At 40.7% G+C, this 22,363-nt stretch overlaps 1 protein-coding gene across 1 annotated transcript; it reads right to left on the minus strand.

Moving 5' to 3' along the window:
- Nucleotides 1-9,489: 9,489 nt before the first annotated feature.
- On the minus strand, nucleotides 9,490-16,039 carry LOC132624277 (uncharacterized). The gene is made up of 4 exons (XM_060339081.1): nucleotides 15,836-16,039; nucleotides 13,233-13,702; nucleotides 10,765-12,940; nucleotides 9,490-10,707 (listed from the first exon to the last, which is right to left on the minus strand). Exons 1-4 carry the CDS (start codon nucleotides 16,037-16,039, stop codon nucleotides 9,490-9,492), a joined length of 4,068 nt encoding a protein of 1,355 aa, XP_060195064.1.
- Between the last annotated feature and the right edge of the window lie 6,324 nt (nucleotides 16,040-22,363).

A 22,363-nucleotide genomic window follows, 5' to 3' on the forward strand; every position in this document is an offset into this window, starting at 1 on the left:
ATTTTTTGATGTGGCGTTCAAAGGGCTGTTGTTGGGCTTCGGCCCAATAACAAACTTTCATGGCTGCTGTGGGGTGGACACGAGAGGAGTCTTGTTGGGCTTTCAGCCCAACGCCAAATGCGGGAGAAGAACGAGTCTTTGGGACTCATATGCGACGGTCATGCATAAACAAAAGAAAAGACAGATTAGTATACAATCAATACGGCTTAAACATGTAAAGATACAAATTCAAAGCAAATTCCATGGATTACATATGTGCTATGTATATTTAGGTATATTTCGTACATGCACAGTCATGTGGATAGGGATGTATTAAATACACTAACATATATGAATTCAAATAAACCCAAATTTCACACAAATCTGATCCTTACCCTCTTGAACCTTTCTCGAGACAGTTTGAGGGCAAGAAAACATCAAACCAATATTCCAAAGTATACTTACTAAATATAACAGTCTACGAGCAATTTAATGACTTTAATTAAACGCTATGGACTACTTCTAATTAATATATCAACAGCTTCCAAGCAAGCAAAAAAAATGAGTTGACAGGTATGAAGCTGGACAAGATTAAGTAACACTCTTAACATGCAATTAATATTCCAACACATTAGACAGCACAACCACAAAGCCTTGAATTCATATTCACTGCCATAGATAAGGTTAACATGGTTTTAGCATAGACTTCTATAACTCTGACTCCTACGTTCATTGATCAAACCGATAAGATTATACTTCTTACAGTCTTAAATTAACTCTGTCAAAACTACATTCTCAATGACAGATTTGGAAAAAAAGGGTCTCTTAGTACAGCTCTTCTTTAGTCAGCATACAAAAGAGGAAAGAAAAGGCATTGAATGGAGCCTCAGACCAGAAAACCAAAACAAAAGGGAGACATACCAACTTTCTAATATATCATGGTGAGAATTACTTTCAAACTTACAAACCAATGACTTAAACTGATTGCAAATACCAAGTCAAGGAAGGGGCACAAATTATGACTTCCAACTTCAAAGAAAAAAAAAAGAAAAAAACACAACAGCAGGAGCAAAATTATAATACCTGATCATGCAAACTAGAAACATAAACAAACCAATATTGGAACCAAAGCTACCCCTTTAAAACTGTCATCAGTTTGGAGTCTCAGCAGTAGATCTGAACTCTTTTAAGGCCAAACTATATGCTAATATCTTAACTAGATACAGATTATAACAGTAACCAAATTGAAAATGGAAAAAGGGGAAAAACAATGCACCTCCAATCCACATGGAACAATCAAGATAAAACACTAATATTCATAGGAAAGGAAAAGACATGCTCAGATGTAAAGAATACCACCTAAACAGACATTTGGCTTTAGGCAAACTACACGAAATTCTTAAGATTAACATGGATTAAGTATGTTAGTTATCATGCAGAGAGTCTTCATTATGCATCATAGAAGTTGAGTATTCCACTCAAAACGAAGGCAGTGGGCAGGATGCAGGACAAGCAAGCAACAATTCGATTCAAGAGGAAAACAAAAGGGGGGGCTGAAATGTGCTCTCATATGACCTGTTTGTGCAGCAGAGTGAATAGGACCTTATCTACTCAAAGTTATGATTTCATTTCCATGACTATAATTGAATTTAGATTCTTATTTTTTACTTCATTCAGACTTAATCAGGGACCATCTGTCCCATTATCCTATCATGTTGAAAATTGAATGAAACAAGTAACTCATGCTACACCCAAATCAGGATGCAAATGAGGTTATGCCATATGCAGATGAATAAATGCTCATTGAGAGTGAATTCAGATGAAACAAGGGGCAGGCAAAGATGTAAACATGCAAGCATTGGAAGCTCAGAACTTTAAAAACTAGAGGCACTACATGTTTATGAACTAATTGAAGTTAAAATCAGATCCTTGTTGATTCTATTTAGACCTGCTGTCATCATTGAAATTCAATTTTTTTATCATGCTGAAGAACATATGAATCCAAATAAACTCAGATCAATACTAAACCTATCAGAATTCAATTTATAACCTAGCATGGAAACATCAATAATATCATATGCAGGTTAATCAATCAAGAAAAGACTCAAGTAAAGGCATATTATCCTGACATAGAACCATTAATACAAGCTTTTGTTAATAATTTAAATCGATGCTTAAACAGCCACATTAAACAGTTTCATACCATTTGGGTATATTCTAGATATGTAGAGACCCCTTTAGAACCTAATGAATATTTTTACAACTTGGTTTTTTGAAAGAAGAGGGAGAAACAGGCAGGCCATCTAGTACTTTTAGATTATTTACAAAACCACTCATCATATTTAACCTGCCAGAGGCCATATCTAACACAGTGCAGGATTAGATTATATGCTCAAATGATCAGAATAAAGACTAAGTTGACACATATTAGCAACAACATCTAGAAGCTAACTATGCTCGAATCATATTATACTACAACTAGCCTAATCAACTATAACAACTCAGTACACAGATCATAACTAATCAAAACAAAGATTAACATACAATGAATAGTTAACATCAGCAAATTTAGCCAAATAACACCCTAGACCCTTTTGGCTGAACGAGTACATTAACACCTAGACCATGCTTAACTGAGATTGACAGCATAAATAAAGAATGCTTCGTTAAGGGACTAAGGCATATTATCTCGATGTAAAGCAATTCACAGTACTTCTGCATCAAGTTGAAGGAACATAAGCTTGAATAATCATATTAGAATCTTTAAATGATACTTCAGGTTTATTTTATATATAAGGATTTCATACAACTAATTCGAAACTCTGTTGAGCCCCTTTTGCTAGATCTAAACATCAACTTAATCTGAGTGGATAGCCATATTGGACTGCTGCTAATCTATAAAGGATCATGCTGAACGAGTTAAATAGATGTGTAGCCTATAAATCAATCTAAAATATTAATTACTTTAACATCATATTACTCCATAATGAGGAAATGACATGTTTATACATCAAAGGAACTGGACTAACATTGACTAGTATTCAAACATATGTGAATTAAGATTCGACACACACAAAAGACTAATTAGTCAGTACATCCTTAAACTTAACCTTAACACTAATCAAACTGAATCAATCTAATTATACAGCACAATCATTAACCAACACATAAGCATTTAAATGACACTATATGAGACCAAACCGACTATCCAAAAGCGGCATTCTAGGAACATGGCTTAACTGTACAAACTGAATCAACTAACATAAGAATATATCGAACTTAGTGTATAAACACGTGCCGAAACTGAAAACAACTAAACAAGGAAGAGCTGCTCACATGCTTAACCAGCTAAACTAAATTATCATAGAAACCAGGATTAATCACACAAAACGAACCAACACAGAAACAGGCTATCTGTCAAACTAAATCAACTTAACTGAACTAACATGCTTGAATCGCGAAATAATAAACCGAAATAACACAAGGTGACCAACGAATGCAAAAAAAAAGAAGAATAAAAAGAAGGATTGGAGAATTACCTTCTTCGGGTGCAGCGAAGTGGGTGCGAATCTTCGATCTACACTCGAAATAACACAAACTCCGAAATCTCGGTACTTATACTCGAACGAACAAAATAGAATGGATTTAGTATTTTTTTTTTTGAGGTAATATCAAGGAAATTGAAATTGATATCAAAAGAGAATTTGAACGATTAAAGACTGTATTTTCGGGTATTCCAAAGAGATTGAAATAACTCTTATTTTTCACAGATTTCAAAACGGCTATGAGTAATATTTCTTGGGGGGTTTCTGCGGTAAAAAAAAAATGGTGTTTTGGGGAAATTTTATGAATCAAAGATCTCGTTCTTGGGGGTCTTTTTGGTACCTTTCTCTTCGTCCTTTTTTTCTCCCTCACTTCAACTCCGATTCCTCCTCCTTTTATAGGTTTTTGCTTGCTTTTTTCTTTGTGCTCGTGCTTGAAGACAGAGTGAAGGAGAAGCGGAGGGAGACAAGGTTAAGTGGGGAACAGGGATGAGTGGAGGAAGCGGAGAAGAAGGAGGAAAAGGGGGGGAAGTGGGAGCGGCGGCGAGGGAGGCGGGAAAGGAGGAGGGAGAAAGGGAAAGGAGAAGAGAGGGGTGCGGCGGTGGGTATGGAGGAAAATGAAGGGGAAACCCTAAAAGGGTTTCCCTTATTTGGCTGAAGAATGAATTGGACCCGGTCCATTTGTGGACCGGGTCAAATTTTAGACTGGGTATTAAAAGAACGGACTATTAAATTAAACATGGACTGATCTAAAAAAAATTGAGATAAAACATATGGTCTAGTCCAAAAAATATTAGGAATTAATCGGACTTTGATTTGTGGTCCGGTAAGTCAAAATACGGAGTGAGTGCAAGAAATAGTTTGGCTTCTAAATTTGAATAAGAGACACATTTTGATTGACGATGTACTAAGGGTGCCAGAATATCACCTAATACGGAAATATGTAATTATAAAAAAAAGATCCGGGTAAAAATTATATGATGTCGCAAATGACCGTGCTATAATATTTAATGACAAACGCTATCATTTAAATGTGCGAAATAAATGCGATGTGTGTGCGGAAGTTGGTAGAAACGTCGAGAAATGCAAGTTTCAATAATACTAAATAATAGTAGCAAATAAATAGCGGTAGTAATACTGCTAATAATGATAACAATAATGATAATGGTAATAATGATAATGCTGATGATAATGGTGATAAAAAATAACAATAGATATAATAATAATAGTACATAACAAATATTGATAATTAATAACAAATAACAATAAGAATAATGATAATAATTAATAATAATAATAAATATGGTAGTAATTAATAATAAAAAAAAAATGACAATTATTGATAACAACAAAAATGATAATAAATTAATAATAATAACAGTAATAGTGGTAATAATAAAATAATAATGATAATAATAATAAGAAATAATAATGATGATAATAATAATAATAAATAACAATTATTGATAAAACAATGATAATAATTAATAATAAAAAATAACTATGATAATGATGATTAATAATTAATAACAAGAATAACGCTGATAATAATGATTAGTAATTAATAATAATAATAACAATAATAATAATAATAATAATAATAATAATAATAATAATAATAATAATAATGGAAATAACAAGAATAATAATAATTAATGATAATTAGTAATAAATGATAATTTAAGAATAATAATAATAATAATAATAATAATAATAATAATAATGATAATAATAACTGCAGTAGAATAAAAACGTGGGTGTTAATAAAAGACTAATAATTATAGTAAAATTTAAATGCATAGTTTTTAATTTCTCAAAATACCAGAAGTATAAATAGGTATTTCGGAGGAGAGGCGGGACAAAATTGGGTGTCAACAACTTGTCCCTCTTTGCCTGGTAATGATGAAAGAATTTTCGGGCAAAGACGTTGACTTAGTAGCCTATTTTGTCCCGGCTAAAGGATTGTGGAGGACTAAGGGTAAAGAAAATTACGGCCGAACTCTGGTCTCTGAATCGCCTACATATCTCGGGTTGCACGAGAATCAGGCCGTGTGTAGTTCTGGGAAGACTACGACACCTATGACTGGCAACTCATGATTTGATGCGAATCTTCGCAAAAAATATTGTCCCAGTGTCGAATTATGATGACACTGGGTATTGTGATAGAACCCTAAAAATTGATTGTGCTGGAATGTGAACGGGAAATTTGAATTTGGAGCCGAGTGTTCGAGGTAGATCTTTGACCCTTGTCGAGAAGTCTGCTTGTCCTTCCCGACGTATTGCCCCAGTTCGCTGCCGAAGAAATAGTTCCACGTTGCGCTAAAGCTCCTGCGAAACTAAAAACTAGATGAAAATAGTCAGTAAGAATAAATATTGAAATATAGCGACGCAAGTGCGGTGCAACGCGGCTGCGAGCATATGCAGGGCATTAATAAAATAATAACAAGACAGGGCAGGTGCGGTGCGATGTCTTATGCAGAAATTTAAAAATGGCGGTGCATGGCCCATGTAACATATGGAAGGCGGTGCTAAGGGCGGTGCGCAACCCATGCAGAAATTTAAAAGGGCGGTGCATGGCCCATGTAATGTATGAAAGGTGGTGCTTAGCCTTATGCAGAAATTTACACAGGGCGGTGCATGGCCCATGTAATATATGAAAGCGATGCAAAGGGCGGTGCGCAACCCATGCAGAAATTTAAAAGGGCGGTGCATGGCCCATGTAATGTATGAAAGGTGGTGCTTAGCCTTATGCAGAAATTTACAAAGGGCGGTGCATGGCCCAGTAAATATGAAAGCGATGCAAAGGGCGGTGCGCAGCTCATGCATCATATGAAAGGCGGTGCATGGCCTTATGCAGAAATTTAAAAGGGCGGTGCATGGCCCAGTAAATATGAAAGCGATGTGAAGAGCGGTGCGCAGCTCATGCATCATATGAAAGGCGGTGCATGGCCTTATGCAGAAATTTAAAAGGGCGGTGCATGGCCCAAGCAATATGAAAGCGATGAGAAGAGCGGTGCGCAGCTCATGCATCATATGAAAGGCGGTGCATGGCCTTATGCAGAAATTTAAAAGGGCGGTGCATGGCCCAGTAAATATATGAAAGGCGGTGCATGGCCTTATGCAGAAGTTTAAAAGGGCGGTGCATGGCCCAGGCAATATATGAAAGCGATGCGAAGGGCGGTGCGCAGCCCATGCATCATATGAAAGGCGGTGCATGGCCTTATGCAGAAATTTAAAAGGGCGGTGCATGGCCCAAGCAATATATGAAAGCGATGCGAAGGGCGGTGCGCAGCCCATGCATCATATGAAAGGCGGTGCATGGCCTTATGCAGAAATTTAAAAGGGCGGTGCATGGCCCAAGCAATATATGAAAGCGATGCGAAGGGCGGTGCGCAGCCCATGCATCATATGAAAGGCGGTGCATGGCCTTATGCAGAAACTTAAAAGGGCGGTGCATGGCCCAAGCAATATATGAAAGCGATGCGAAGAGCGGTGCGCGGCTCATGCATCATATGAAAGGCGGTGCATGGCCTTATGCAGAAATTTAAAAGGGCGGTGCATGGCCCAGGCGATATAAAAGCGATGAGAAGAGCGGTGCGCAGCTCATGCATCATATGAAAGGCGGTGCATGGCCTTATGCAGAAATTTAAAAGGGCGGTGCATGGCCCAGTAAATATATGAAAGGCGGTGCATGGCCTTATGCAGAAGTTTAAAAGGGCGGTGCATGGCCCAGGCAATATATGAAAGCGACGCGAAGGGCGGTGCGCAGCCCATGCATCATATGAAAGGCGGTGCATGGCCTTATGCAGAAATTTAAAAGGGCGGTGCATGGCCCAAGCAATATATGAAAGCGATGCGAAGGGCGGTGCGCAGCCCATGCATCATATGAAAGGCGGTGCATGGCCTTATGCAGAAATTTAAAAGGGCGGTGCATGGCCCAAGCAATATATGAAAGCGATGCGAAGGGCGGTGCGCAGCCCATGCATCATATGAAAGGCGGTGCATGGCCTTATGCAGAAACTTAAAAGGGCGGTGCATGGCCCAAGCAATATATGAAAGCGATGCGAAGAGCGGTGCGCGGCTCATGCATCATATGAAAGGCGGTGCATGGCCTTATGCAGAAATTTAAAAGGGCGGTGCATGGCCCAGGCGATATAAAAGCGATGCGAAGAGCGGTGCGCGGCTCATGCATCATATGAAAGGCGGTGCATGGCCTTATGCAGAAATTTAAAAGGGCGGTGCATGGCCCAGTAAATATGAAAGCGATGCGAAGAGCGGTGCGCAGCTCATGCATCATATGAAAGGCGGTGCATGGCCTTATGCAGAAATTTAAAAGGGCGGTGCATGGCCCAAGCAATATGAAAGCGATGCGAAGAGCGGTGCGCAGCTCATGCATCATATGAAAGGCGGTGCATGGCCTTATGCAGAAACTTAAAAGGGCGGTGCATGGCCCAGGCGATATAAAAGCGATGCGAAGAGCGGTGCGCGGCTCATGCATCATATGAAAGGCGGTGATTAATGCAGGTGCAGTGCAATGCGGCTGCAAGCACACGCAGTGGCAAAAAAATAAAAGCAATGTATTCGAAGGCAATACAAAATATTTGTGCGTTGATATATATTTGAAGAAAATAATTTGCAAGATTAGCTTATTGTGATCGCCGAAAGTTATTTATATTTGAAGACATAATTGATAGAAGAATGCTCAAACCGTTTGACGCGCCATCATTTCAAGGTCGTGCCTATTTCGCTCTTGCAACTTGGCAACCTGCATCCAAAGAAAATTTTGTAAGTTTGGGGAGGGGGTTGATTCGCGTTGACTTGGGGATCTGGCTCTTGCGCTTCGTGCCTCCAGCTTCGTGTGAACTTGTAACCTCCGCTCATTTTAAGTCTTGGTCGACTAGTAAACAGTCTGATTAGAATCACATTATTTCGAAAAAATAGACATAGTAAACTATATGTATGGTGATAAATAATTTTGCTGAACTCGGAACTGTGACATATTGTGAAACAAAGCGAATGCCCTTTTTCCGAAGTTTTCTTCTGCCCGACGACTCTGTCGAACAATATTCTCCCGAGTCTGTCGATGTTGTCTTACGGTGATCCCTTTTTAAAAAAAATTGTCCCAGTTTCTGGTGCAAGGGATGTTGATCTTTTCAAAATGGCGAGACCGAGCCTACACAGGCTGCCTATGTATCCTACTAGAGGAATCAGGTCGAGCGTAGTTCAATATTACAAGCGGCAATGCAATTGGGGAGAATAAAATGATGTGACCGAGGCCTATGCGGGCCGCCTACGTATCCCCCATGGGAATCAGGTCAAGCGTAGTTCAAATTACAAAAAGGATATTGAGATTTTGTGAGAATGTGACCGAGGCCTATGCGGGCCGCCTACGTATCCCCCTTGGGAATCAGGTCAGGCGTAGTTCATATTACAAGCGGCAATGCAATTGGGGAGAATAAAATGAGGTGACCGAGGCCTATGCGGGCCGCCTACGTATCCCCCATGGGAATCAGGTCAAGCGTAGTTCAAATTACAAAAGGGATATTGAGATTTTGTGATGTGACCGAGGCCTATGCGGGCCGCCTACGTATCCCCCATGGGAATCAGGTCAAGCGTAGTTCATATTTACAAGCGGAAATAAAATTGGAATTTTGAAGTGATGTGACCGAGGCCTATGCGGGCCGCCTACGTATCCCCCATGGGAATCAGGTCAGGCGTAGTTCATAATTACAAGCGGAAATAAAATTGGAATTTTGAAGTGATGTGACCGAGGCCTATGCGGGCCGCCTACGTATCCCCCATGGGAATCAGGTCAGGCGTAGTTCATAATTACAAACGAAAGGATATTGATTGGAATTATACCCAAAAGACCTAAACTGATATAGGTTTGTCATGCATCCCGCCACGGGGAGTAGTGTCATTACATGAATAAGTGTTGCGGGATATTACATACAAATAAAGAAGGCTTCTAAATATAATATCTCTTGACGGCATCTGCGTTGATAGCTTTCGGCCAAATTTCGCCATCCATTTCTGCTAGGATTAACGCTCCTCCAGTCAATACTCGATGAACCATATAAGGTCCCTGCCAGTTAGGTGCAAATTTGCCTTTAGCTTCATCTTGACATGGGAATATGCGTTTCAGTACCAATTGCCCCGTTTTGAATTGCCTCGGTCTTACTTTCTTGTTGAAAGCTCTGGCCATTCTATTCTGATAAAGTTGTCCATGACAAACGGCATTCAATCTCTTTCCATCAATGAGCATCAATTGTTCGTATCGATTCTGCGTCCACTTAGCGTCACTTAACTCAGCTTCTTGGATGATTCTCAAAGAGGGTATTTCTACCTCAGCAGGTAACACCGCTTCTGTCCCGTAGACCAAAAGATAGGGTGTTGCCCCTGTTGAAGTTCTCACGGTAGTGCGATACCCGAGAAGAGCTAACGGCAGTTTCTCGTGCCAATGCTTGTAATTATCGATCATCTTCCTCAGTATTCTCTTGATGTTTTTATTGGCTGCTTCAACTGCCCCATTCATCTGAGGGCGATAAGGAGTGGAATTGCGATGAGTAATCTTGAAGGTATCGCAAATCTCCTGCATTAGACCACTGTTAAGGTTAGCGCCGTTATCCGTTATGATTGACTCCGGGACTCCGAATCGGCAAATAATGTTGCTCCGAACGAAATCCGCTACCACCTTCTTTGTTACCGACTTATGTGAAGATGCTTCCACCCACTTTGTGAAATAATCAATGGCTACCAAAATGAACCTGTGCCCATTCGATGCTGCTGGCTCGATAGGACCGATGACATCCATACCCCAACTTGCGAAAGGCCACGGAGAACTTGTCACATTTAATTCATTTGGCGGAACTCGAATCAAATCACCATGAATCTGACATCGGTGACACTTCTGCACAAAACGGATACAATCAGACTCCATGGTCATCCAGAAATAGCCTGCGCGAAGGATCTTCTTAGCCAGTGTAAAGCCATTCATATGAGGCCCACATGTGCCGCCATGCACTTCTTCAATCAAACGAGCCGCTTCTTTAGCGTCAACACATCTTAATAATCCTAACTCCGGAGTCCTCCTATACAGGATTTCTCCGCTTAGGAAGAAATGGTTTGCTAATCTCCGAAGCGTTTTCTTCTGAACACTAGTTACCCCTTCCGGATAGTCTCCGGTCTTAAGATATTTGTTAATGTCGTAGTACCAAGGTTCCCCATCAGGCTCTTCGTCCACATAGAAGCAATGTGCATGTTGATCGTGCACGTTTATCTTGATAGGATCTATGCGGTTCTTGTCTGGATGCTGAATCATAGAAGACAACGTGGCCAAAGCATCAGCGAACTCGTTCTGTGTCCTTGGAACGTGTTTGAATTCGACCTTAATGAATCTCTTACACAAATCCTTTACGCAGTGCAAGTACGGAAGTATCTTCCCGTTCTTAGTTGTCCATTCGCCTCGCACTTGATGAACCAGCAAGTCTGAATCGCCTATAACCAGAAGCTCTTGTATATGCATGTCAGCTGCCATTCTGAGGCCGAGAATACAAGCCTCATATTCTGCCATATTGTTGGTACACGGGAACTTGATTTTGGCTGAAATGGGATAGTGCTGGCCTGACTCTGAAATCAAAACTGCTCCAATGCCGACCCCTTTAGAATTTGCCGCCCCGTCGAAGAACAGCCTCCACCCCGGGTACTCTTCTGCGATGCCTTCCCCGATGAACAACACTTCTTCATCCGGGAAATAAGTTTTAAGGGGTATGTATTCCTTGTCCACAGGATTCTCTGCAAGATGATCAGCTATCGCCTGCCCTTTGACAGCCTTTTGAGTAACATACACAATGTCAAACTCGCTCAACAACATTTGCCACTTAGCTAGCTTCCCCGTAGGCATAGGCTTCTGGAAGATGTACTTGAGTGGGTCCATCCTCGAAATGAGGTAAGTAGTATATGCAGACAAATAATGTCTCAACTTCTGTGCAACCCATGTCAAAGCACAACAGGTGCGTTCCAATAACGTATACCGTGCCTCGTAAGGTGTGAACTTTTTACTCAAGTAATATATCGCTCGCTCCTTCTTTCCTGTCTCATCATGCTGTCCTAATACACACCCAAAAGCATTTTCTGATACGGACAAATACAATAACAAAGGTCTTCCAGCTTCTGGAGGCACCAAAACAGGCGGGCTAGACAAATACTCTTTGATTTTGTCAAAGGCCCTTTGGCAATCTTCAGTCCATTTGGTAGGAGCATCCTTCCTCAATAACTTGATTATTGGTTCACATATCACCGTTGATTGTGCTATAAATCGGCTGATGTAGTTGAGGCGCCCGAGGAAACTCATCACATCTTTCCGACTCTTTGGAGCGGGCAATTCCTGAATGGTTTTTATCTTCGAGGGATCTAACTCTATGCCTCTTCTGCTCACAATAAAACCCAACAATTTCCCTGCAGGTACTCCAAATGCACATTTTGCGGGGTTCAACTTCAGATTATATCGCCTCAACCTGTCGAAGAACTTTCTTAAATCCGTTAGATGGTCTGAGCTCTTTCGTGATTTGATGATGATATCATCCACATAGACTTCAATCTCTTTATGGATCATATCATGGAAAATGGTGGTCATGGCTCTCATGTAGGTAGCTCCTGCGTTTTTGAGCCCGAAAGGCATCACCCGATAGTAGTACACCCCCCAAGGTGTGATGAATGCTGTTTTCTCTGCATCTTCCTCATTCATTAGGATTTGATGATATCCTGCGTAGCAATCAACGAAAGACTGCAACTCATGCTTTGCACAATTATCAATAAGCATATGAATATTCGGGAGGGGAAAGTCGTCTTTTGGACTGGCTTTGTTGAGATCTCGGTAATCCACGCACACTCTAACTTTGCCATCCTTCTTAGGCACGGGAACGATATTGGCTAGCCAAGTGGGGTACATCGTAGTTCGTATGACCTTTGCATCGAACTGTTTAGAGATCTCCTCCTTGATTTTCAAACTCAAGTCTGATTTAATGTTTCTTTTCTTTTGCTTTATCGGAGGACAGGATGGATCAAGAGACAACTTGTGCGAAACAATGTCAGTGCTTAATCCGGGCATATCATCATAAGACCAGGCGAACACATCTATGTACTCTTTCAAAAGTTTGATCAATTTCTCTCTCTGTGACGGAGTTAAGTGGACGCTGATTCTTACTTCCATCATGATTTTTGAATTACCCAAATTTATGATTTCTGTTTCATCCAAATTTGGTTTTGGCTTATTTTCAAAATATTCATAATCTTTAGTTAATCCTTCAGGTCGCATATCTTCTTCGCATTCTTCATCATCTTGTTCGGCATTTCCTACGGGCTCGCTCGTTTCACTATGTGTCATATTCGAGGTATCAGCAGATCTATTAATTTGACTGCTGAAAATAAAAGAAAAATTGATTAAATAAAGATGGAAAACATAAATAAAAGCATGGCTGGAAAATTGCATTTAAACTTCAATAGTTGGGAGGCAAAACAACAAAAGCATAGGCACGATTCAAGCCTCAATTTTGAATCGTGTCTGTTTCATAAAATACTGAATACAGTTTTGTCTACCAAGACTCCCGAAGAAACGGGGGCGGGGTACAAGTCCAATTGTTCAGACGACATCCTGGCTCTGCAACCCGGATAGTCGGGTCTTCGGAACATCCACTTGAAACCATGCTGCACTCTGCTTCTCCTTCGATGATGAATAAGTTCTTAAAATTTTCTAGGAGGTCGTCTTCCAGCTTTTCTTCTGACGCCTGGGCAGCGGAATCCCTGAGAAATGATTGATTCAGGAGCGGAACAGGCTTCGGCAAGGGACTAGCACTTCTTCTTTTGAGACTGGCTAAAGCAATCTCCTCAGGGGTGGGCTCATATCCGAGACCGAAAGTATGGTTGTGTCCGGGCAGTTGGATTGGTTCCACAATCCCATTCGAATTCAAACCGAGGCCTTGACCGGGTCGGAAACCGTTCTTCAGCATTTCCCATGCCACCATCATAAGCGCTTGTGGCAATTTTATTTTCCCTGCTTGAACAGCACACACAATCTCTTTGATGTGGAAAACAGATCCGTCTAGTCTTTCCACACTCTCAATAGGAGGAATCGAAACTTCCGGGTAGAGGGAATTGTTGCCTTCTCCATGGATTACCACTTCCTGATGATTCCACACGAACTTCAAACTCTGATGCAAAGTGGAAGGGACCGCACCAGCCATGTGGATCCATGGTCTCCCAATCAGCAAGTTGTAACTAGTAGATATGTCCATTACTTGGAATTTCACCATGAACTCCACAGGCCCAATCTCTAGAAATAAATCGATCTCTCCGACAACCTCTCTTCGGGCTCCGTCAAAACCTGTGACACTGACCTGACTGCCGTGGAGTTTCCCAACATCGATCCCTAAAGCTCGTAGAGTAACGACAGGACATATATTCACAGCTGAACCCCCGTCGACCAATACTTTGGAGATGAACTTATCCCTGCATCTGATAGTAATGTTTAATGCCTTGTTATGCCCCAAACCTTCAGGTGGCAACTCGTCATTATGAAAAGAGACCCGGTGGGCCTCGAGGATCTCCCCTACCATAGCCGACAATTTTTCACTGGAAGTCTCGGCCGGAACATAGGCTTCATTCAGTATTTTCACTAAAGCACTCCTATGAGCTTCAGAACTCATCAATAATGCGAATAAGGAAATTTGAGCTGGCGTTTTCTTCAGCTGTTTTACAACAGAGTATTCCTTCGTCGGCATTTTCCTCCAGAATTCTTCGACTTCAGCGTCTGTAATAGTTTTCTTCGAGCCATTCTCCTTGCTTGGCGCCCCTCGTGCCACCTCTTCGGGGGCATAGCATCGTCCAGATCTAGTTATCCCGGTGGCAACGGTTTCTACAACTATTCTTCCTTTTTCTTTGTCCTTTACCCCGGATTGATAGTCCCAGGGGACCGTTTTGGTGCTGTGAGAAGGTGCTGGGGCAACGAAAGCTGTGATCTTGGGCCTTGGAGTGAGTACTTCGAACGGGGCCCTCATTTGAACTGTGATTACGGGAGCAACACAAGCTGACGATTCGACCTTATCTCTTTTCTTAACCGGGACGATGGTCCCCTCCAGATTGTAATCTTCATCAATAGTGATCATGTGCGCATCTGCATTGCAGTGATTCGGTAACGGATTGTTGTTTATGTTCGGGGGAGCTTCCTTAAGCTGTATGACTCCTTCTTTGATTAATGCCTCAACTCTATCCTTGAGAGCAAAACAGTTTCCAGTATCATGCCCTGCAATTCCCGAATGATATGCACAATGTTTAGTCTCGTCATACCATCCTGGGATAGGATCAGGAGTTCTTCCTTGAATTGGTTGGAGTATCCCTGCCATTTTCAGCCTCTCGTACAGTTGGGCTAAAGGCTCGGCTAATGGTGTGTAAGTTCTGGTTGGTCTTCTTTCAACATTTGGGCGTGGTCTAGGGGTGTTTTGTGGGCGGTTTGGTGAATGGTACTGGGGTTGCGTTGCATAGGTTGGACGGTGTTGTGTTGGGTTTTGGTAGGAAGGGGTTCGAGGTGAATGATATGCTGGCTGAGTGTGATAGACGGGAAGAGGGGTAGGTGGGGGTTGGTAATAAGGCTGAGGTGTTTGAGTGTACTGGCTGTAGTGCGAGGGCTGAGGTGAGAAATGTTGGTGGGTTGATTTTTGGGTTGGTTTTTGATCTTGGACGGCCATGACTGGGGATACTCCGTCTCTCTTCTTCTTAGCAGGGTCTGCCTGAATGGCCTTACTTGTGGCCTGCAAAGCCGCAAGATTTGTAACTCTCCCTGTTTTAATTCCTTCTTCTATGAAGTCCCCCATCCTGATGACTTCAGCAAACTTCTGCCCAATGACACTTAACATTCTCTCATAATATGTGGGGTCCTTTAGAGATTGTACGAAAAGCATCGTCATTTCACTCTCTGCCATTGGAGGTTGGACTTTTGCGGCTTCCGCTCTCCAGCGTATAGCATATTCCCGGAAAGTTTCTGTCGATTTTCTCTCCAGCTTCATCAAATAGAACCGATCTGGGACAGTCTCGGTGTTGAATCTGAACCTGTCCATGAATTCCTGGGCCATATCTCCCCAACTGTGCCATCTCTGCGGGTCTTGGTACGTATACCAATCGAGTGCTTCTCCTGTTAGACTCCTTATAAATAGTTTCATTCGGATGGCCTGATCTTTACCCACTCCGACAAGCTTATCGCAATATGATCTCAAATGGGCCCGAGGGTTTCCCTTCCCGTCGAACATGTCAAACTTTGGCACTTTATACCCAGCGGGTAACTCAACGTCAGGGTGAATGCACAGATCTTCATATTCCAGCCCTTCACCTCCTCTATTGGTCTGGATATTTCTGACGGCTTCTCTCAGACTGCGAAGCTCTTTTGCCACATCTTCGTCTGCCCTTGCCCTGGCCTCCCTTTCTAATTCTTCGTAAGGGTCAACCTCTGGGTGCTGCAAAGCCTGCATCTGGGTCGTGAAAGGTTGAGCTTCTGCCACATATTGCGTGTTATGGCTAGCAATACGTGCCAGTGGGGTAGGATGAACCGCTTGGTAATTTTGGGTATGTGGATTAATTTGGGTAACTGTAGGTTGAGGAATGTAAGGGGTAGTGAAAGGTTGTGAATTGGTTTGTTGGAAGTTAATTTGCTGGAAGTTGGCTTGTTGCTGGTCATTTGGTTGCGAGGTAGTTTGTTGTATGTTGGCTTGTTGTGGGATAGTTTGTTGTTGGATAGTTTGTTGTGGGATGGTTGGTTGTGGGTGGATCTGGTGTGGAATGGTTTGTTGTGGATTTGACTGTTGTGAGGCAGATTGTTGGTTAGTTTGTTGGGGGTTGGAGGTATTTGGATGGACTGTGTAAAGTGGAAGGTTTGAGGGAGAAGGTTGTGGTGCGGGTGAATCGACAGGCGAAAAGGATGGTGGAATTGTTGTGTTTGTTCTTTGTTCAGGGTGAGGGGCGTTCAGAGTGATGGACAGATTGGTGAGATTCCGCAGTCGCTCAATTTCGGTCTGCATATTGGCCATTTGCTGCAACAATTGGGCAATGAGTTCATCATTTCCCCCTCCTGAAGCCTCAGGTTCCTCTCTTGGAAGAGTGACGAGTCCCAAGCCAGTCTGTTCGGATGCCCCTGAATCATTCATATTGCCGGACGTTCGTGCTTTTGATCTCGTGAAGTATGGGTGGTCTGCCAGTTCACAGTCAACGCGAATCAACCTCTGGGGGATAAAAAATAAACCTTTTAAGAATGAAGAAAGCTGTGTTAGTATGGTCCGAATGATTGCTGTTTTAAAATAATATGGAGATTTAGCAGATAACGTTGAAATAAGCACGTGTTGCATAGCAAATAAGCACATATTGCGTAGCAAACATACATTGAATAGCAAACAAAACATATTGCAAACAAACATATATTGAATAGCAAACAAAACATATCGGAAGGAAATCAATGCGTCCTATTATGCAAGGGACCTTTGTGCCAAAGGTAGGCCTAGCGTCAATTTGAAGGATAACATATGTAGTCATGTGTCATTCCAGTGTGCTATTAATTGAAAACCCAAAACGAATACAATCCCAATGCAAAAGAAATTATTACAATCGCTATTGAACAAGTTAACTAAAATGAAGATGGCCCTTCGTCGCTCTTGAACCTCTTGGTTGCCCGAATTGACTGATCGATCTTTCGGCGATTTTGGGCAAGGTATGACATAGCTAGAACACCCCCTGTTTTGATGCCTTCTTTGATACAAGTATCGCCCTGTTCAGCCAGAAGTGTATCCAACTCTTGCATACTTTGCTCGTAACTAAGTGCTTGCTGCTTCCAATTCTCTACTTCCCTTTCCTTTTCCTTAAGTTGCGCATGATGCTCGGCTTCAGAAACAAGACTTTTCTCACGCAATTGTCGGAGTAATATGCATGCTTCGGCTTCCCCATCCTTAATCCGATCTTTCAAACTAACACCGGGTTTGATTGATTCCTCCAAATCAGCGGCCAGCCATTCCACATAGTTGTCCTCGCACCCAGCTTGGTATCTATTTGGCTCAACTGAATCTGTTTTTGTGGTCTCTTTCAATTTCCACATGCGAATAACCTCTTTTGCAAAAGGAATTTTCCCTTCTTTGTAGTCAACACAGTAATGACTCATATCTGCCACTAAAGGTATGTTTTGCTTCCTCCCTGATTGTCCCAAAACTCTCAGCGGGGCGTAAGGCTGCAAACCTCGAAGTCCTATCAAGACCAAAAATGGTATGATCTTCGTTCGAAACACCAAAACCTCAGACGGAAACCAACTGAACATCCATTGCATCGAGTCATCGTTCAAATGGCTAAGAAATTCTACCCACTCTTTCACACACTTTGGTTTCTCAAATGATTTTGCTGTCAAGATAGCGCCTGGAACATGACCCAGAATGTGATTCTCACCCATCGGCTTCTGGAATGCTAGACCCCCGTTGACTTTCTGAAGATGTTCCATCAGCCAAATTTGCAGAAGAAAGTTGCATCCTTCAAAATGCTTATACCCGCGCTTACAACGCCCTAATGCTCGGTAGATATCTGTCACGACCATAGGGACCAGAGTGTAGTGTTTCCCGTCGATGCCGCCAAAAAGAGCCTTAGTTACAATAACAAGATGGGTGTGAATGTCTTTTGTGGTTCCTTTAGGAAATACTATAGTCCCTAAAAAACATACTGCGAAAGCGAAGCACCGTTTCTGCTTCCAAGAGTCATATGAGAAGAATTCATCCTGATGATCGACGAAACTCCTTTGATAACCGAATCTGTGATACAAATACTCGAGTGGTATCATAGACTTCTGCAAACATTCCACACCTTTACCCTCTCTGAACCCGAAACTGTCAGCAAATTCTTTTGGTAAAGGTTGCCTCGGAATAATCATGCCACAATTTTGCCATTTTCTTGGTTTACGTAATAATGCCACATTTTCTATATAGCCTCCTATTTCCTCTAACAACGGAGTCATCTCAATGTTGCCAAATCTAAACACGACCCTCTTTTCATCCCAAAACACAGTTGCAGCTTCGATGATGTCTCTGCAGGGCTGGATATCCATCAAAGACGGTAAGTGTCCCAATGCTCCACGTACAACCCGCTGTCCGTAATCCCCCAAATCAACCCACCATGCTGTTAGTTGGGAAGGGACGCTCAAAACCATGCTGAATCTCGGGTAGGCATTGTGTTGACTCATGGTTACCTGCGTTCACAAATGGTTAGTTCTACCTAAATAGCACATGGTCCACATAACGCACATTCATCCTTCAAATTAATGCACATAACGTGATAACCGTCACTCGGGGTCGTAGACCCACCTGGACATTTTGGAAGAGGTTGACTAATGGACTTAATACACCCTGGGTATTAAGCCTCCTAGGTTCGTGCATGCCCTTAAAGGGTTTTGGCTTAGCTCTATCTTAGGCTGACTAGGAGTTGTTTTCCTATGACGCAAGGCTCCCCCAAGCGGACAACTTGGGAGTGGAAAGTCCGTGGCCGTCGACTGCACCGCTGATCGACTAAATCCACTAGACCAATCCAACTAAAGGGGTAATTTAGTAGTGCACGGGCGCAAACCGCGAAGCCGCTTTAAGTGTGTGAATATGTGTGAGTTTTCCAGGAGTGGAAGAAATATGAGCGGAATGCCAATTTAAGGAAAGCAATAACATACATATTACATAGAAAATTTACATAATAAAACAATCACTTAAGAAAAAAAAAAAAAAAAAAAAAAAAAAAAAAAAAAAAACAACCAGACATCCAATAAATTTAATTATTAACCTAAGTTGTTATGGTTAAGAACCTAAAATCCCCAGCGGAGTCGCCAAGCTGTTATACCCCTTTTTAACCGGGTTAGAGCGGAGTACAACATATTGGAGATTCCTAAATATGATTTGTTTATTTTAAGGAGTCGCCACCTAATTGATTTTTACGGTGAATTAGGACACCTAATTATTAACTAAGGTAAAGTTAAAACTAAACCTCTGTTAATGGTCTGCTTAACCAGTGTGATTCTAGGTAAGGGTTCTATATCATCCTAAAGGGAAGGAGTTAGGCATCCTTTAGAATCCGTTAAACACGGTTATCCGGCCAAACTTAGGTTAATTAATCAATGTTGGATATAGTATCAAATTTTAAGAAAACATTGTTTATGCGGATAAGACTTGTAAAATATAGCAATTTATGCAAAAGAGAATTTTAATTGTCATTTTTATAAAAAAAAGACTCCAAGTAATAAGGTTGTCAAAATGGGACTAGTAATTCGCATAAGATGGAATTTTAAAATGCTATTTGAAATAGAAGTTTATAAATATTGTTAATAAAATACTAAATGAACTTATGAAAAAGAATAATTTGTATAAAAGGAGGCTTCAAATGCCATATAATTTGTAAATATTATTAATGTTGAAATATAAGAAAAAATGATGTTTAAAATGAAATTTGTAGAAAATGCAATAATTCACGTAAAAGAAATTGCAAATGTCATACGAAAATAGCTTATAAATGTTGCAAAGATTTTAATTAATGATGCTAATAGAACTCGCATGAAATGTATAAGCAAAAAAGAAAACGCGGATTTGCGTAATGCTTTAACAAATATTTGAAACAAACTAAACGATGATGTACTGATTGACTCTCGCGTTTTGGAAGTTCAAAATGTTCTTCAATTCCTATTTACGTGTTAATGACGTTTCGAAAAAAAAACGTGAATCCTTTGACTCAAAAATATGAAATTAGGCCATTTGCAAATTAGTTATTCTAAATAAGATAAATATTAGATGCTTATAAATAGTTTCGACATAAAAGAGAAGAACACGACTTATGGGATTGACCGTTAGTCTTTTTATCTACCTACCCCTTTACTAAACTATCTCTACTAATCCTCAATAGTTCAACCAAGCTAAGGAAGAGCAGAAAATACGAAAGTGTTAGTCAAATAATACATACAAGTTAAAGGCATAAAATAAAACAAAGTCATAAATAAAATTAAGTGGGCTCGGCCCATTTTTTGATGTGGCGTTCAAAGGGCTGTTGTTGGGCTTCGGCCCAATAACAAACTTTCATGGCTGCTGTGGGGTGGACACGAGAGGAGTCTTGTTGGGCTTTCAGCCCAACGCCAAATGCGGGAGAAGAACGAGTCTTTGGGACTCATATGCGACGGTCATGCATAAACAAAAGAAAAGACAGATTAGTATACAATCAATACGGCTTAAACATGTAAAGATACAAATTCAAAGCAAATTCCATGGATTACATATGTGCTATGTATATTTAGGTATATTTCGTACATGCACAGTCATGTGGATAGGGATGTATTAAATACACTAACATATATGAATTCAAATAAACCCAAATTTCACACAAATCTGATCCTTACCCTCTTGAACCTTTCTCGAGACAGTTTGAGGGCAAGAAAACATCAAACCAATATTCCAAAGTATACTTACTAAATATAACAGTCTACGAGCAATTTAATGACTTTAATTAAACGCTATGGACTACTTCTAATTAATATATCAACAGCTTCCAAGCAAGCAAAAAAAATGAGTTGACAGGTATGAAGCTGGACAAGATTAAGTAACACTCTTAACATGCAATTAATATTCCAACACATTAGACAGCACAACCACAAAGCCTTGAATTCATATTCACTGCCATAGATAAGGTTAACATGGTTTTAGCATAGACTTCTATAACTCTGACTCCTACGTTCATTGATCAAACCGATAAGATTATACTTCTTACAGTCTTAAATTAACTCTGTCAAAACTACATTCTCAATGACAGATTTGGAAAAAAAGGGTCTCTTAGTACAGCTCTTCTTTAGTCAGCATACAAAAGAGGAAAGAAAAGGCATTGAATGGAGCCTCAGACCAGAAAACCAAAACAAAAGGGAGACATACCAACTTTCTAATATATCATGGTGAGAATTACTTTCAAACTTACAAACCAATGACTTAAACTGATTGCAAATACCAAGTCAAGGAAGGGGCACAAATTATGACTTCCAACTTCAAAGAAAAAAAAAAGAAAAAAACACAACAGCAGGAGCAAAATTATAATACCTGATCATGCAAACTAGAAACATAAACAAACCAATATTGGAACCAAAGCTACCCCTTTAAAACTGTCATCAGTTTGGAGTCTCAGCAGTAGATCTGAACTCTTTTAAGGCCAAACTATATGCTAATATCTTAACTAGATACAGATTATAACAGTAACCAAATTGAAAATGGAAAAAGGGGAAAAACAATGCACCTCCAATCCACATGGAACAATCAAGATAAAACACTAATATTCATAGGAAAGGAAAAGACATGCTCAGATGTAAAGAATACCACCTAAACAGACATTTGGCTTTAGGCAAACTACACGAAATTCTTAAGATTAACATGGATTAAGTATGTTAGTTATCATGCAGAGAGTCTTCATTATGCATCATAGAAGTTGAGTATTCCACTCAAAACGAAGGCAGTGGGCAGGATGCAGGACAAGCAAGCAACAATTCGATTCAAGAGGAAAACAAAAGGGGGGGCTGAAATGTGCTCTCATATGACCTGTTTGTGCAGCAGAGTGAATAGGACCTTATCTACTCAAAGTTATGATTTCATTTCCATGACTATAATTGAATTTAGATTCTTATTTTTTACTTCATTCAGACTTAATCAGGGACCATCTGTCCCATTATCCTATCATGTTGAAAATTGAATGAAACAAGTAACTCATGCTACACCCAAATCAGGATGCAAATGAGGTTATGCCATATGCAGATGAATAAATGCTCA

This window comes from Lycium barbarum, chromosome 12, assembly GCF_019175385.1.
Source record: "Lycium barbarum isolate Lr01 chromosome 12, ASM1917538v2, whole genome shotgun sequence".
Classification (NCBI taxonomy): domain Eukaryota; kingdom Viridiplantae; phylum Streptophyta; class Magnoliopsida; order Solanales; family Solanaceae; genus Lycium; species Lycium barbarum.